This window comes from Marmota flaviventris, chromosome 2 (genome assembly GCF_047511675.1).
Source record: "Marmota flaviventris isolate mMarFla1 chromosome 2, mMarFla1.hap1, whole genome shotgun sequence".
In the NCBI taxonomy this organism is placed as follows: domain Eukaryota; kingdom Metazoa; phylum Chordata; class Mammalia; order Rodentia; family Sciuridae; genus Marmota; species Marmota flaviventris.
In genome coordinates, this window is record NC_092499.1 from 199,553,185 (window position 1) to 199,570,388 (window position 17,204).

Genomic DNA, 17,204 nt, shown 5'->3' on the forward strand with positions numbered 1-17,204 from the left:
GAGTGAGTCTCCTGTAGGGCAGGAAGATTAACAGTGGTGACAGGATGACCGGGTATGAGGCGGGTTGGTGAGGGTGGTGACGATGACACAGATGATCATGTTAATACGGGAGCGATCGCAGTGATGGGAATGAGCAACCTGTGACCTGGGACAGTGGTGACAAGGGTGCTGGAGGTGTATGGGGAGCAAGGCTGTGGGGAGTGGTGGTGTGGAGGTAGGGAGAAAGTAGGGTCAGTGCGTGGTGAACCCCTGTAATCCCAGTGGCTCGGGAGGCTGAGGCAGGAGGATCGCAAGTTCAAAGTCAGCCTGAGCAATTTAGAGAGGCTCTAAGCAACTTAGCGAGATCTTGTCTCAAAATAAAAACTAAAAAGGGCTGGGGATGTGACTCAGAGGTTAAGTGGTACCTCAGAACACTGTACCCATGCTGGACTGGGGTGCGCGTGTTTGTAACAAGCTTGAGGCCAGCCTCATCAACTTAGGCCCTATTTCAAAATAAGAAAGTAAAAGAAGGCTGGGAATGTAGCTCAGTGGTAGAGTGCCTCTGGGTTTAATCCTTGGTATCAAATAGAAAGACAGTAGGATGAGTTACCCAGGGAGGCCTTTAGAATCTGTGGTGATGCGGCTGGGGATGCAGTCAGGGGTAGGACACTTGTCCAGCATGTGCAAGGCCCTGGGTTCCATCCCCAGCACCACAAGAAATAAATGATGAATAAATAAAATCTGTGGTGGTGGTGGCCGGGGCTGAGATGGCGATGAGAGGATCACTGGGGATGGCCGTGGTGGCAGAGATGGTGGAAGTCTCAGGATGGGTGGCAGTGATCACCAGGCGGTGACAGCGACCAGGAGGCCTGCAGGACCCAGGTGTTGGGGGTTGGGTGAACAATTCAGCTGACGCTGGCTCCGGGGCCACCAGTAGACCATCCACAAAGGGGGCCGACCGTCCCCTCCATTAGACCAAGGTCAAGAGCACCTGAAGACGACGCCTGCACAGTCCTGGACCCTATAGCCTGACTCTGCCTCCGTCCCTGCCCAGGGCCCGTTCTGGAGCCACCCTCTAACCTTCTTGGACTGGCCCTGGGAGCTCTTAAAGCTGCGGTACCTGCCTGCAGCTTCCCGCAACGACCTTGGGTCTGTCCTGCAAAACTTCTCGCAGGTACCGCACCTCTCAGGGGTCAGGAATGGGTAATCGAACCTGCTGAGCCCTCACCCTGACCCTCTAGGCCCTCGGTGGGTGTCCACCTTGTAAGCCTGCAGTCTGTCCCCAGGGCCTGGCCTGCTGCTCTGTGCCACCTGGTTGCAGCTCAAGCCCTGGGAGGCTCTTCCTGCCCAGCGGGAAACAGGTCTAGGGGGTGTGCGAGAGGAGGGGCAGTTCAGGGAGCCCTGGCAGGCCCAGGTGGACTCCTTCCCACCCAGAGTGAACTCAGGTCCTCAGGGTTCATCTGTGTGTGGGTTTTCTTCTTTTTCAGGCTGAACAACGTGTCGTTGTTATATAATTCTTTGACACCTAGCTGAGGACTGCCCCGGCCACTGTGCTCATCTCCCTCAAACCCAGTCCTCTGAGCCTACACAGCAACCATGTCCCCTTGCTGAAAAGGAAGCAGCAATACCAGAAGCCACAAGCAGGGACTCCAGACTGTCATATCCGTGACACTTCTGTCCTTGGCAATGTCCTCGGTGACTTTTTCCCTCCCTCTTTTTTTTTTTTTTTTTTTTTGCTGCTGAGCCACATCCTCCAGCTTGTCACTGGTGTCCTTGAAGTGCCCTTCCCACCCGCGTCCTTCAGGTGTCCTGCTATCTCCGCGGTTTGCCAGAGGCCCATCTGGATCACCTAAGACTGTCAGGGGATCCTCAGCGGAGGCCTGACTCTGGGGCTCCAAGAAATCAGGTCATGGAGAGGTCATGGCAGAAAGCAGGAAAGGAACTTGGGCCAGCACAGTTGCCCCAGGAGGACAAAGGGACCGAGTCCTTAGCCCTGCCTTGGAAGGGTTCATAGAAAGGGGAGTGAGGGCAAGGGTTAGGGGTCGAAAAACTGGTGGCTTTTTACAGCTGCCCAGACAGAGGATCTCGATCAGCTCGATTTGGCCGTGGTTATCTCAGGATTGGCCAGGTGGGGTTTGTCCCAGATAAGAAAACTGCTCCTGCCTCGGGGAGTCATTTCCACTCAGCACAAGCTGTTAATTGGGTGCGACCTCGACCTGGTTCTGGGAATCCAAGGTGACTCAGAGCAAAGAAGGTGGACACAAAATGGAGGCAGAGACGCCAAGTCTTTAATCCTGCTTTTAGCCACACATTGGGCATCTACAGGCAGATGTGAGAGTCTCAGTCTACACCCTCCTGACCACCCCACCCCGGCTTTTGTCCATTCCTCAATCTTTTTTTTTTTTAAACACTTTTTTCTCAATCCAGGACTATCTGGGTTGTCTTTTTTTTTTTTAATATTTATTTTTTAGTTTTTGGTGGACCCAACATCTTTATTTTTCATTTGTATGTGGTGCTGAGGATCAAACCCAGCGCCCCACGCATGCCAGGCGAGCGCGCTACCTCTTGAGCCACATCCCCAGCCCCCGTCCATTCCTCCATCTTGAGGGTGCGGCCAGTCTGGCCTGGCAGGTTTCTTGGCTCAGTGAAAGCCTGTGTGTGTGTGTGTGTGTGTGTGTGTGTTTATATTTATCTGCATTTGTTTATTTCTGTGCCCCTGGGGACTGCACCACCCAGGGGCACTCTACTGCTACCTTCCCAGCCTATTATTATTTTAATTTTTTTCTTTTCCCAGGGATTGAACCCAGGAGTGTTTACCACTGAGCTGAGTCCCCTGTGGCTTGGCCACAGCTACCCCCTGGTGGTGTTAGGACCCCCCCACACTGGGGCTCTGGGACTGGGGGCCCCAGGAAGCAGCAGGGCCCCTTCCCAGGCCCCCTAAAGCAGGATCTGGGAGGGCCCTGGCCCCAGGCTTCTCCCCTGCAGTGGGCAGGGACGGCCAGGCACTGAGGACAGGGCGGAAGGACAGAGCCCCGCCTGGAGCAAGGAGTGCTGGGAAGAGGGAGGGAGGGAGGGCCCCATTCCCAGCTTCCCCGCGTGGCCAGTGCTGTTCCCCCTTCCACGAAGCCTTCTTTCTTTCTTTTTCGTAGTCCTGGGAATTGAACCCGGGGTCTCTACCACGGGGTACACTCCCAGCCCTCTTTTATTTTATTATGACCACAGTAAATGCCCAGTAAATGACAGGCACCATTGTTGGCTGACATTGGCCTGCCAGCTGTCCCCAACTCCAAGGACACACAGCCAGGTAGCACAGATGTCCCGTCTGTTACCAACACATTTTGTGCTCTTGAATCTTGAGGGGGTCCCTGGGTGCGGGGTTCTCCCTCTATCCCTATAATCCATGGGGCACCCACTGTGGTGTCCTGCAAGTGTCCCAGTGGGCATGCACTGAGTGCCCGTGGGCCTGTCCAGCAGATGGAACAGCAGTTGGTTACAAGGCACTGCCCTGGGTGCCGAGGGGGACCCTAGTTCGGCTGGCAACTCCACTTCTATTCCCCATTCTTTTCCCTGGAAGCCCTCAGGGGATAAAAGCTCCTTCCTCCCTGCACTGCCACCCACCAGGGTGCACAGCTCCACCCCACGGGGCTCTGACTGGGCCTCAGCACCTTGGGCCCTTGCCAACCTCTGGGAGCAGCCACGGCCAGACTTACACTTGGGGAGCCCTAAATGAGCACAAAGAAAATGCCCAGCTCCGAGAGTGGGGATAGGAGAGGGTCTCAGTGCTGACTCAGAACCCCACGAGGGGTGGCCTGGCTTGCTCAGCAGCAAGGGTACTGCGTGAGACTCACACGTAGTTCACACGCCTTTGCCAATGTTGAAATGCAAACTACATGCTAGGTTCTGTTCTAGACACATAGCCACAAAAGACAAAAATCTTGCCCTCTGGAGTGTGTATTTAATAAATAAACAGCATGTTTGATGGTGGAGAGCTGCACGGAACAGAGGGAAGCTGAGCTTGTGTCTAGGTGTCCAGAGAAGACCTCCTTGAAGACTTGATGGCGGGAGTGGGGCAAAGGGGTGGGATTCTGCATGGGTTTTAAAGGTGGGTGCGCTCGCACCGTAGGAGAGAAGGATCAGGGTGACCCAAGGTGACCCTTGGTAAGCTGGCAAGAGGAGTTGCCATTAAGAGAGGAGGTGGCTGGGAGTGGGGGTAGAGAACATCATGAGTTCAGTTTAGGAGACACTGAAATGCCCTTACATGGATCCTGTGCTCAGGGAGGAGGTCTACACAATGGATATGTGGGTGTGGGGCACAATGTCCCATGCCTGTAATCCCACAATTTGGGAGGCTGAAGCAGGAGGATCACAAGTTTGAGGCCAGTCTCAGCAACAACTTAGTGAGACTGTCTCACAAGAGAATATTTTTTTAATTATTTTATTATTATTACTATTTTTGTGGTGCTGAGGATTGAACCCCTGGTCTTAGTGCATTTGAGGCAAGCACTCTACCAACTGAGCTAAATCCCCAGCGCAAGAGACGATTTTAAAAGAGGCTGAGGATGTATAGTTCAGTGGTAGAGCACCCTGGGTTCAATCCTCAGCTCAAATAAAGAGATGTGGGTGCCGCCCGCATGTAGATTACATCAGACCTGGCAGCTGAGGTTGTTTCCAGGGACTGACTTGGGTGGGGTGGGGTGGGGGTGGGTTAACAGCCACGGGGGTGAAAGCACAGGCCCTGACTCTGCTCTTCTGACTCCGAAGACATGCCACATATGCAGGCTGCCCGGCCACTGAGCTCTGGTGACCCACCCCTGCATTCCCACCTTTTATAGCTGCTTATTTACTACCTGGCCAGTAAACTCAGGTGAAAGCGACTCCATCAAGGGGCTTTTGCCGTGTTCTAGAAGAGCAGGCCACTTTTCCTCCCCAGACATGCACACACAAGCATCATGGCCTCCGTTCTGGGGGCTTGCGGAAAACCCTCCAAGGCAACCCAAGTGCCCGTGCGGTTTCTATAGAAGCCCGGGCACTACCTCCACAGCAGCATTGCCCAGGGGAGCTTCCGGAGAGCCCCGCCCCCTCCCCAGGCCAGCAAAGCACACCCCACTGGGCCTGTGCCACTGCGGGTTGATTGTACTTGAGGAAGAACAGCCCTGAGCCTGCAGGAAGCCGCCTAAGGGAAGCCAGGTGATAGGAGTGCGCAGAGGGCAGGTGGGGCTCAGGGAGCAGAGGCTCTGGCAGCCGGCTGCAGCGGGAGGGGGCTTCCCAGGAGCAGCAGGGTGCCATCTGGCTTTGTAAAAGCAAACAGGCAGTCGAGGGGCATCCTAGGCCAAACTGCCACCCAGGGGAACTCAGTGGTCGGGGTGGAGGGGAACCCCAAGCTTCCTGACAGGATGACGCCCACATGTCAGAGGGAGATGGAAGGCAGAGCGGGGGAGGCCGCTGCCCAGGGACGTGTTTTACAGGGATTTGGTTGCATAAGGAGGGGGCAGGGCGGGCTTCACACCCCGTGGGTGGTCTAAGGACCACCCACAGCACAAGCTCCTGAGGAGCCTGCTAAATATTCCAAGCCTGGGCCACATTACTTTGCAAACACCCCAGTGATTCTGAGGCTCACCAAGGTGAGAGCGCCACTCCTACCTCTACCCTCTGCCCTGGTGACAGGACTGGTTCTTAAGACCCCCCCACCCCTCCATCCCACCCCCAACCAAGGACAGAATGACTCAGTCAGGGATTATGCTGATAGAAATACTAACAGCCAAGCCGGGGAGTTCTGGGAATCACATCAGAGAGACAGGCAAGAAGCAGGAGCAGATGAGGAGACAGTGGCATTCTGGTGACAGTGGGGTGGGGGAGGTAGGAGGTCCTGTTGGGTCACCCAGCATACAAGCCCTAGTCCCTAACTCATCCAGGGCCTTAAGGAGAGGAGTCAAAGAACCAGAAGAGCAGCCATCTTTATTCCACAGTCAGTAAATCCCACCACCACAGTGATACAAACTCTCCAGCAGACTCTACTACCCAAGCCAGTACCGCACCAACACAACTGTGTGTGCGCGCGCAGTACTGGGGACTGAGCCCAGGGGCATGCTACCACTGAGCCAATTCCCAGTCCTTATTATTTTGTACTGTGAAACAGGGTCTTGCTAAATTGTACACATGGCCTCAAATGTGCAATTCTGCCTCAGTCTCCCAAGTCACTGGGATCACAGGTACATGCCACCACGCCTGGTTCCCTAACCAAACTTTCTGCAATGACAGAAACACTTTTCTGTACCGTCCAATGGAGTGGCACTAACCCTTTTGGCTACTGAGCACTTGAAGTGTGGCTACCACAGCTGAGTAAACACATTTTTAGTTTAATTTAAATTTCAATGCCACATTTGGCTCCCGGCTATTATACTGGAAGGCCCAGCTCTAGACCCTGGCCTGGTCTGGGGCAGTTTGGTTCAAAAGCCAACTCTGAGGAGAGCAAGTGACGGGAAGAACCCTGGGGTCACCACCCATCCCAGAGACAAACGGCAGCTGCAGTTGCTGAGGGACGTCTCAGAGTGGGGGGACCCCGCGAGCACGGCGGATGAGGTTGGCCAGGCGCTTAGCCAGGCCGCCAGTGCGGGGCTCCTCGATGTGGAAGGTTCTGGTGAGGAGGTTGTAGAAGGAGCCGTAGCACACGGCCACCACAGTGCACGTGAGGCAGATCACGTTGTAGGGCATGCTGAAGTCGGGCGTCGGCAGGCTCACCAGCAGCGGCTCGGTGTAGAGGCGTATGAAGTAGCTGGAGCCATCGGAGACTGGGAACCTGGGCAGGGCAGGAGTGCTGAAGCAGGACGGGGTGCTTCCCCCCAAGGTCATTCGCAGCCTTGGTGGCCAGTGCACCAAGGTTCTCTCAGCCTTGAAATCTTTTTTTTTTTAATACCAGGGATTGAACTCAGCAGTGCTTAACCCCTGAACCACATCCCCAGCCCCTTTTTAAAAAATCTTTTATTTTGAGACAGGGTCTCGCTAAATTGCTGAGCCTCAAAATCTTTCAACAGAAGGCACCTTACAGGACAGCCAACACCTAAGCCTCATCAAAGGAGAGCCGCCAGGTGCTGCCCGGGAGGAAAGGGCCTGGGCCTGCCGGTGCGCGGCTGCCTCTCTGAGCCCAGCCTCAGCCTAAATGATGCTCCTTAAAGAAGTTCCTAAATAACCTCACGGGCTGCTCTCCAAACACCCTCCATCTATCCCTTCCAGAACAGTCTCCGCTCTGACTGTGGCACAGGGAGGAGAGGAACAAGGCTGATTTCTTCGCTGTTGTTTCCCTGATGTGCTCTGAAACAGCTGGGAGGTGCTGCATTAGACAGCCACTCGAGAGTCAGGGAGGAAATGAGGGCTGAAGCACTGCCACTGTCACCTACTTTCTCTTCTAGAAGCACTTCAGGATCATTTTATAAAGTCTTTACAAGAACCAGGGACTGCTGGAATTTTCACTAGCATTGGGTGGAACCTACACGTTACTTTGGAAGAGGAACCTGCGCAATGCCCAGCAGGCAGCTGAGGGCAGTGCATCAGAAGGGCCTGGTCACTTACAGGGTGTTGAAGAGGGGGCTCCCTTCCCAATCCACTGGTTTGGCTGCCACCATGCTGGGCACAAGGGCGCTGAGGACAGATGGGCTGCAGAGAAGCAGAGACATGGCTCATGTTCCTCACTGGTTCCCTGACAAAGGGGTAAGTGGCATAGGGCAGATCAGGAAGGTGGGGGACAGCCTGTGGGGATGGATCTCACCTGACATAGAAGCCGTGGTTGGGGTCTGGGGTGTACTCAGTCCACTTGAGCAGTGCCCGCTCAAACTGGATGGAGACCTTGGTGACTGAGTTGGCCGGGAGCTGGATCAGCATCTCTAGGAGGTGGGGCTGCAGCCGGTCCTGGGCAGGCTCATAGTGGATGTAACCTGAGACAGACAAAGGTCCACCATCCCTCACTCCTGGGTCAGACTCCTACCCACACCTGTTCCTACCATTTGCCTGAAGGGCCACAATCTGGATGCCTAAGAGGTGGGCTTTGGATCACAGAAGCCAGGCAGGTAGGGAAAGAAGCAAGGTCTCAGAGAGGGAGAGCACATTCCCAGGAAGCAGTCCTGGATGGGTCAGGAATGCTGCAGGCTGCTACCCACTCTCCACATCCCTAAAACTGGGGTGCAGACACCTAATGCTGATGCAAGGAAATTCACAGGACCACCTGGGGATTCTTGTCAAAAATATGGGACAAAAATCTAATCAAGTTTCTAAATCTAATCACCAATGCACAAGAAATGTAGGGGATGGAGGGACATGTTGAACACCAGCACAAGGACAAATCCAGAATGTAGAACATTCTGTACCACAAATGACCTCATTCCTCCGACAAACACACTGCTCTGGGGGGTGGGGGGGGGGTTGGAGAGAGCCAAGCAAACTGCTCGAGATTAGAGAGACTTAAGTGTGCCACACCAAACACAAGACGGGAATAAGAAGGGAAATCGGGAAGGAGAGGAGGAGGGGAACTCTGCACTTTCTGCTCGATTTTTCTCTAAACCTAAAACTCTCAAGTTTATTTTTTAAAAAATGAGACATTTAAGAGACCCATTAAGCAAATGTGATGCAAGAACCTTGTTTAGATCCCAATTCAAATGAACAATTATACAAGGTTATGTTTAAGACCAGAGGGGAAAGCAGGAGTGTTAATGATACGGTTATGGTTTTTGAAAGTCCTTTTTCTGAATACTTAAAGATGAGTTGACACGACATCTAAGATTTATTTAACAAGTGTCAGCAAAAAAATAACCAAACCAACTTATTACAAAAAAAAAAAAGAGGGCTGGGTTATGGCTCAGTGTCAGAGTGAGGCACTAGATTCGATCCTTAGTACCACATAAAAACAAATAAACAAAATAAAGATATTTTTAAAAAAAAGATTAAAAAGAGGAGAAAGATGAATATAAATGCCAGGCAGCTGGGGACCACTGAAGCGGGGTGATGGGTGGAGGGGAGTTTGTCACACTAGCAGTACGTGTTTGAAGTTCTCCAAAGTAAAAGGCAAAACCCCAAACAAAATATCTGGGGAGGATGTTTGAAATTGATATTGTGAAGATGGCACAAGTAATGATGCTGAAAATAAGCAAAAAGAGGTTTAAAATTATGGGAAGCCACAGAACTATTTAAAGATTTTTAGTTTTTCATTGGGACACGATACAGCCTGTTCCTAAATCAATCTCCCCCAACATGAAGGAAAAACAGGGGCATTGAATGAGCCTGTGCTGGACACTTGACAGAAAGCACTCAGCACATATCAACATCTCCTCAGAAAGTAAAAACTAAATTTTAAATCTGCACCTCTTTACCCTCCTAAGAGGTGAAAGCCATCTCCCTGAGCTCTGCCATCTTCTTAGCTTCCAAGACCTATTTCTCTTGCCAACTCTTTCTTGTCTTAATGAGGCTGTGAGTCATCGTGGAACACAAGGATGTGCCCAAGGCTCCAGGAAGAGAAAGTCAGTGAAAAAGATCAGGAAGCTGCTGCCCTCAGACTGTGCTATCAAGAATCACCAGTGCTGCGTGTTTTCATTACATTGCTTTATAAGCAACTTCCAAATACGACACACTGAGGCTTTCTGCTCCATTTTCCAAATGATTCCTAACTCTTCATGCCTATGCAGGCCTTCAGAGGTATTTCAGGAACTACCCTGAAAAATGAGAGTCTTGGGGTCCTGGAGAGAAATGAGCTGGGGGGTCTGGCTGGGACTCAGCTCCTCACTTGGTTTGTTCTCCTTGCCCTTGGAGGTGATGGTGAGGGTGTGCACATACAGCCGTAGGTACCAGGGCACAGTGTCCAGCAGCAGCACCGGGAAGGCCCGGTAGGGGTGGTTGTTGTAGAGCAGCGTGCTCAGCTCCCCCTTCTGCAGCCCATAGCCGCTCACGTAGCGCTGGGCGTGGAGGAAGGGCACTGGTGGGGCTTCTGCAGAGAAAAGAAGCACCTGTTAGCTCCTAAAGACAAGGTCAGGGCTAAGCCAGGGAGCAGATGGGGAAAAGTTCTGCCATTAGAACTAGAAAACCTGGGCTCTGGAATCACCCCTCTTGCCTGGGCCCCCAAGAGATGACAACCGGATTACTATTATCTACAAAGTGCTTATGTGCCCAACATTGTGCCCCCTTCCAACCCAAACCAGGTGTGCTCAGGACATCCTTCCGGTTCCCTGGGTAATACTGCACAGGGTCCGAAGGAACTGATGCCTCCCTTGTCCCACACATATTGTTTCTTGAATGCAGCGTCCTCTTTTTTACCATTCTATATCTAGGCACATGGCACAAATTCAAAAATACCTATGAATACATGAATGAACTCCACATTTCACATTAAGTATCACATCCAATCCACCAGGTACTACTGTCCCTGTTTTGCAGTTGAATACAGGGTTAGGAACTGCCCAAAGTCACATAGCTTGGAAGAGCTGCAGTCAGAACAGGAACACATGACCCCAGAGATCTGGTCTTAATGGGATTCTTTTTTTGTTTGGGGTTCTAGGGATTGAACCCACAGGCCCTGGAGCACTGAGCCACATCCCAGTCCTTTTTATTTTTGAGACAGGGTCTCACTAAGTTGCTGAAGCTAGTCTCAAACTTGCAATCCTGTCTCAGCCTCTTGGATTGCTGGGATTATAGGACAGTGCCACAATGCCCAGCAACCCTATGACTTCTAAAAATGATTATAAAGTCATTAATTGTACAGATTGAGAGGCTCTGCTGCAGCACTTCCAACACGTATGTCATGCTTTGATCATGTCTACCTCCCACCTCTTGTCCTCCCTCCTTTGCCCCCTGCCTGCCCTAAGATCTTCTAGCAAAGACAGGACAGTGAGTGTTTCCCTAGGAGAAAGAATCCCTCTAGCCTTTGGGGGCCCTGGTGGCCTGCCCACGTGCCCACTCACCATTCTCCGGGGGTCTCTTCCACTTGAGCTGAAGGTTGAGGTTGCGGGAGTTATTGATCATGGTTGTGTCAAGCAAGTCATAGACAGCATAGGTCTTCCGGGTGCCAAGGATAACGTCTTGGTATGTGGTGGTGGGGGGTGGGTTCACCTCCAGTGTCTCATTGTCCTGGGAATACAAAAGCCACAAAGGGCTGAGAAGCAAGCAGAGGGGCAGGCTGGCCCTGGGGAGAGGGGGTGTAGCTGGAGACCTCGATACCTGGTTGTAGCTAGTGACATCCACATAGACTCGGCTCTCTGAAGCCAGGGGGCAGGGCTCTGTGAGGGTTCGGGAGAACATCCGGAAGAGGGACCAGTCTGAGGATCAGAAAGCAGGGCTGAGCAGGGCCTAGTAAGGGTGGCCACGCAGATAAGGCAGGGTAGGGATGGGTGGGCAGGTGGAGACAAGTTGCCAGGGCAGCCTACCTTTTTTCCCCTGCCCTGTGATGAAGGCGTCAAATACAACCGTAAGGGTCTGCCTCAGCTCCCAGGAGATGCTGGTACAGCGCGCATTCTACCACAGGGGCCAGATGGCAGCAGTGAGGGGCCTCACTCTCATCCAACCACACAGCCTCAAGGACTCTGAATCGGACACAACCCTCATCTGTGCATGCACATTCACATCTATCGATCTGCTCCCATTCACTACTGAGCACTTGACCCTGAGCCAGACCCTGACAGCTTTCTGTGCATCACTTTGATGAACTGTCACAGCAGCCCAGGAGCTGATTCTCCTACCATTCTCACATACAGAGAAGAGAACGAGGCTCAGGGAAACGGAATGACTCACTCAAGGTCATGCCAGCTGGCAAGGCACGGGGCCAGCAGTTGTACTCACCCAGCTCTGTTCCTAACCACAATGCTCCATGATAAAGATTTACTGAGTACTCGCCTGGCAACCACGCAGTTTCCTTGGTGCATGGACAATGCCCCACATAATTATCATATCTGCCACTTACTTCTCATTCAGCCAGAGCCAGACAATGGGCTACATCTGTACCTACACCTTCTCTCAGAGCCCCCATATGGTGGTCACCCTCTTCCTCCACTGACTTACTCTGCAGACAGGGCGGATGTGCACTGCCTGGGAGTGGTAGCTGGTGTGGAACAAGCGGTCAGCCTTCAGCAGCACAGAGAGGCCTGCCTAGACAAGGCAAGAAGAGACGAAAGGTCAGAGACCTACATGGAGCACCTGGCATGGGGCACCAGTTCTCTTAAATGCCCCCTGGCTACCAGGCTACAAACGGGCACTGCCAATTCTGTCCCCTCTCTGGGGCTCCCACCCACACTAAGACCACTCTGGCCTCACCTTGGAACTACAGGGCAAGAGCTTCTTCCATGGGGTGAGGTTCTCAGTGCAGACCACCTCCCGCGGCAGCACAGCATATCGCAGAAAGTAGTGGTCAGTATCTAAGGGAAATAGATACTGTCAGGGAGGCCTGGGGCCCTGCCCCTCAGGACCCACTCCAGAGACTGGGGAGACCACCCCTGCTCTCTACACCCTTCTCTAGCACCACCATCCAAACAGTCTCACTGACACCTGGGGCAGCGGGAAGCAACGTAGGGACAGAGAGAGCAGAGTTTCCAGAGGCCTGCACATTGGAGGGATTTTAGATCAAGCCCAGGCTGAGGAGGGAAGAAACTGAGGAGAAAGGAGGAGAAGGTTGGGCAGAGGTTCCAGGAAGGAGGACTGCAGGGACTATCTCACCATTGGCCAGCCCCAGGGGTTTGAAGGAGGCTGTGGGGGTGACTGTGTTGGTGGAGTCGATGAAGTTGAGAGAGGCGCAGAAGATTCCTGAGAGGACATTACTGAGCTCCTTCCAGGACTTATCCACACTGGATGGAGACACAAACCCAATCACTGTCACAGGGCTGCCTTGGCTCTCTTACCCAGAGCCTGCAGCAAGCCACCAAACCCTTGGTAAAAGGAGGCTGGATTCTCAATCATTAGACAGGCCAGAGGATAGAGTCAGAGCAACATCCCTGGCCGGCTCAGCCACTTCTTGGCCTCACTGTGCTCAGCCTCTTCGTCCCCTCTCCTCTGGACAGCCCTCATCGCCATGGATCTCTGCTCAGGTGGATTCCTGCCTAGGACTGCCCTCCTCACTCTTCTCTGCCCATCTTTCAGGTTCGGCGTCCTGGCCCCTCATCCAGGAAGCCTTTCCGGCCTTCCTTAAGCATAGCCTCCTCTGTGCTGCTGTAGTTCTGAGCATCCAAGGTCCACTCTGGGAGTTATCAGTAGTATCTTGTCCTAAGTACCTTTTCCCCTCAACGAGGCAGTGTGCAATTTGACAAGAACTAGTGTGGGTCATCTTTGCACTTTCCACAGTACCATGCAGAGTGTTCTATTACTTCAGAGCAGACATCAGCTCACTGAGCCTCCCCGAGTGTGCTCAGCCAGGCAAAGCGAGAGTCTGCCCTGTGAATACTAGGGGCAGGAAGGTAAGTCCTGGTCCTCTCCTCAGGTGGGAAGTCTTATATCCAAAAATCTCCTTGAACAAGGGGAAAACACCTATTCCTATTAAATTGGGTATCTTTTCTTATAGAAATATTAAGAGATTTATTCTCTAGATAAATAATAAAAAGCATAACATTCAATAAGCACTAGAATTCTGAACTTCAGCTTAATATCATAGGCAATTATCACCGAGGGTAGACAGTGACAACAGAGCAGTAAAGGCAAGGGAGCCAGAGTCAAGGCAAGAGCAAAAACTTTGGCCAATTGTGTGTGGGGTGGGGAGTGGGGGCTATCACTGCTTGCTCCTTGTCTAAGATTGCTTTGGTGCTGTAGTGGAGTTTTGTTGTTTTGTGGTGCTGGGGCATGTGCATTTGAGGCAAGCATTCTACCAACTGAAGTTTTTGATAATCCTTTGTTCAGTACTTTTCCATTACTCCAATCCTTGAAGTCTGAAAGTTTTATCCAAACTCTCCTTAACCATGCTTTATTGAAAGTGCACAACACTGACCCAAATAGCATTATTAAAAATTTTAAATTACTTTTTGATATTTAAATATGTCAGTTTTCACATTAAATTCTGGTATCTCTTGCTTAATGAGTCTGACCACATTAAGCCTCTATTGCTACATGGCAACAAATCATAGGTGATGGCTGTCCTTTTCAGATTGTCACACAAGCTCTTAGGTCTGCCACACTCATTTTATAATTCTCATTCCTATGCTTCTACCAATTTTTTGGGGGGGAGTACCAAGGAAAATTCAAAGTGTTCCTGTCTGCAAGCTCCCAAGGGTGCTTAACTACTGAGTCACATCCCCAGCCCTTGTTTGTTTGTTTGGGTGTTTTGTTTTCAGAACAAAGGGTCTCACTAAGTTGCTTAGGGCCTCTCAAAGTTGCTGAGGCTGAATCTGAACTTCCAATCCTCCTGCCTCAGCCTTCAGTGACACTGAGATTACAGGCATGTGCCACAGTGCCTGGCTCTATCAATGTTTTTATACCTTTACCAATTTACTTATCTGTGTGGCCCATGCATAGCATGCAATCTCTGCAACCAAAAAAGGCTGTACTCTTAACAGAACTGCCACAGCAGTCATTGGATGTGCCTGTGCCCCCCCCCCAACCCCACCAAACAGCAATTCCTCTAACACAGAGATCTAGCATCCTGAAGGTCAATTCTAGCCCACAAACATGTTTTGTTTGGCCTTATTGTTTTGATGGTACTTGAATATGAATATGAAAATATGAACACCTTTTAAAAAGGTAATCAGTTCGCCAGGTTTCTACAGACTTACATTCAAAAAGCACCATTTATTGCCTCTGTAAGGATACATATGTGCTACCTCAAGTCTGAAAGAATTAGGGGAAGTAAGTTTATTCAGCAAAGTAAAGCAGGCCACTCAAAGATAATCCCATTTGTTACTTCCAAAGCCAGCTCCAGTCCCATGAGTCGCAGTCCACTGGAATTCTTACGCCCAAGCAGTGGCAGAATGAAACATCTTTCCCTGCCACATTCCATGGTATGCAATAGGACGCAAAGTAGACACTCACTCAGTGACAGTGTCTTGGAACCAGACCCAGAGCTCTGCACCTGATGGGGCCTGCAGGTACGGTGGCCCCCAGTAGCGTGTTCTCCAAAAGCCTTGCGTGAATGACAGATGCAGCTCCCGCAGAGAATACTTGGAGATCAGCTGCCCCAAGGCTTTGGGGAAGAGCCGGTAATGAGACACTGGGGGAGAGAAAGCAGGTGAGTGGTGAGCCCCTCGCCTAATCGAGAGCCTTACCTGTGTGGCCCACGCATAGGGCCCACACCCAGGGTCCAGAACTCCACCGAGGGATGAGCCCCGCCTTCCCAACAGAGCAGGCGCCACAGAAACCTTTCTCCGGCCAGACCTCACCCTCTCACCTCCTTCCCGCTGCAGCTCCGAATCCCAGCGTGTGCGGAACTGGAACGTAGCGGCTACATCCCCGGAGGGCAGCGGGGTGATGACGAGCTCCTCCCGCAGGCTGTCGCGTGGGGGCTCTGCATGGCCCCAACCGCCAGGCCCCAGGAGCAGCAGCGCAAGCAAACCCAGCGGCACGGCGGCCGCCATGCCCGGGGCCGCTTCCGCCTCCCAGCGGCGCCCGCTCCCACGAAAGGCCGGCGACCAATAAGAAGAGCGTGTGAGAAGTGACTTCCGGTTCAGTCCCGGAAGCTGGGGTACGGTTGCCACAGCTACCGCCCCGAGAGCCAAAGTGATTTCCTCCTGGGCCGAGGGGTGTCCGGGACCGAGAAGACGCGGGAGGGGATGGGCAGGTGACGGGGCTAGGGGCTGGCTTGAGGACCCGTCCACTTCGAGGTGTTTCCACCCACCAGAAAGTGCTTAATAATACGGAGCGCGGCCTTGCCGCTTGATAGTTAAGGAAACAGTGAAAAAGGTCCATTATTTTTGCAAGGTCACGCAGCTGGGGTTGGGCTGCCCTCGGCTTCAGATTGTCTGGATTTGCTTGATCCAAACCTACCTCCTCAGAGGACAGTTTTGCTGCAGAATCCCCAAATAACTAACTGGTTATTTGGTATGAAAAATTTCTAACCTACAGCAAAATTGAAAGAATGAGCACCTGTTTCCCCCTCACCTAGACGACACTATTAACATTTTACCATTCTTGTACTTGATCACATAACTTTCTAGAATCCATTAATCCATCTGGTTTTAATGCGTTTCAAAATAACCAGACATTTGTATATTTCTATCTAAATAGTTCAGAATGCATATCATTAATGAGTTCAGTATTCACATTTTTCTTTCTCCAGCTCTCTCACCACCCCGAAACACACACACATACACGAATGGGGGTTGAAGTCAGAGCCTCCAGCTAGCAGGAAGCACTAGACCACTGAGCTATATCCCCAGCCAACCATGTACATTTTTCTTTTGATGTAAAGCTCACCTACAGGGCCAGTGGCGGTGGGTGGCAGTGGGCAGCAGGGGTGGATGGTGTGTATGTGTCTGGGTTTGAGGGAATCATGTCTGCAATCCCAGTGACATTGGAGGCAGGAGGATGGCAAATTGGGAGCCAGCCTCAGCAATTTGGCCAGGCCCTGGAAACCCTGTCTCAAATAAATAAATAAATAAAAATGGGGATGTAGATGTTTCCTCATCTGCAAAATAGAGAGACCTACTTTCAGAGTCATTGCTAGGGTTAGAAATTATGTACTTGCAGGATCTGGAATGTAATAAGTGCTCCTGGGTTCAATCCCTAGAGCCCAAACAAAACAAAAAAGCTCACATACAGTGAGATGTGCATGTCTGAAGTGCACATTGAGTTTTTTTGTTTGTTTTGGTGGTGCTAGGGATTGAACCTAGGGCCCTGTGCGTGCAAGGCAAGCACTCTACCAACTGAGTATATACTCCCAGCCCCCACATTGAGTTTTGACCAATATATGTACCTGTGTAATCCTAACTCCTATCCAAATAATTTTTTCCCAAACCCCAGAAAGTTGGCTAATTCCTATTCCCACACAATCCCTACTCTACAATCCAGAGGTAAACAATGTTGTGATTTTCTCCCCATAGTAATATATTCTAGAACTGAATATAAATGAAATTATCACATATATTTTGGGGGTAAAGCTTTTTTTTTTTTTGAGAGAGAATTTTAATATTTATTTTTTAGTTTTCGGCGGACACAACATCTTTGTTTGTATGTGGTGCTGAGGATCGAACCCGGGCCGCACGCACGCCAGGCGAGCGCGCTACTGCTTGAGCCACATCCCCAGCCCGGTGAAGCTTTTTTTATGGGGCAAATATTTTTGAGAC

At 51.5% G+C, this 17,204-nt stretch overlaps 1 protein-coding gene across 1 annotated transcript; it reads right to left on the minus strand.

Moving 5' to 3' along the window:
- Window positions 1-5,915: 5,915 nt before the first annotated feature.
- Window positions 5,916-15,532, minus strand: Pigt (phosphatidylinositol glycan anchor biosynthesis class T). The gene is made up of 12 exons (XM_027954197.2): window positions 15,311-15,532; window positions 14,956-15,133; window positions 12,661-12,788; window positions 12,262-12,362; window positions 12,010-12,096; window positions 11,379-11,466; window positions 11,173-11,270; window positions 10,917-11,082; window positions 9,746-9,946; window positions 7,742-7,907; window positions 7,546-7,629; window positions 5,916-6,775 (listed from the first exon to the last, which is right to left on the minus strand). Exons 1-12 carry the CDS (start codon window positions 15,495-15,497, stop codon window positions 6,523-6,525), a joined length of 1,737 nt encoding a protein of 578 aa, XP_027809998.1. The 5' UTR covers window positions 15,498-15,532; the 3' UTR covers window positions 5,916-6,522.
- Window positions 15,533-17,204: the final 1,672 nt, after the last annotated feature.

Excerpts from the sequence above, each read along its gene's own strand:
- Pigt (XM_027954197.2), bottom strand. The coding sequence starts at position 15,497 with ATGGCGGCCGCCGTGCCGCTGGGTTTGCTTGCGCTGCTGCTCCTGGGG. Across the intron at positions 12,363-12,660 it reads ACCCCTGGGGCTGGCCAATG|ATACTGACCACTACTTTCTG; the intron begins GTGAGATAGTCC and ends TATTTCCCTTAG. Across the intron at positions 6,776-7,545 it reads AGCCCCCTCTTCAACACCCT|GTTCCCAGTCTCCGATGGCT; the intron begins GTAAGTGACCAG and ends TGCCCTGCCCAG.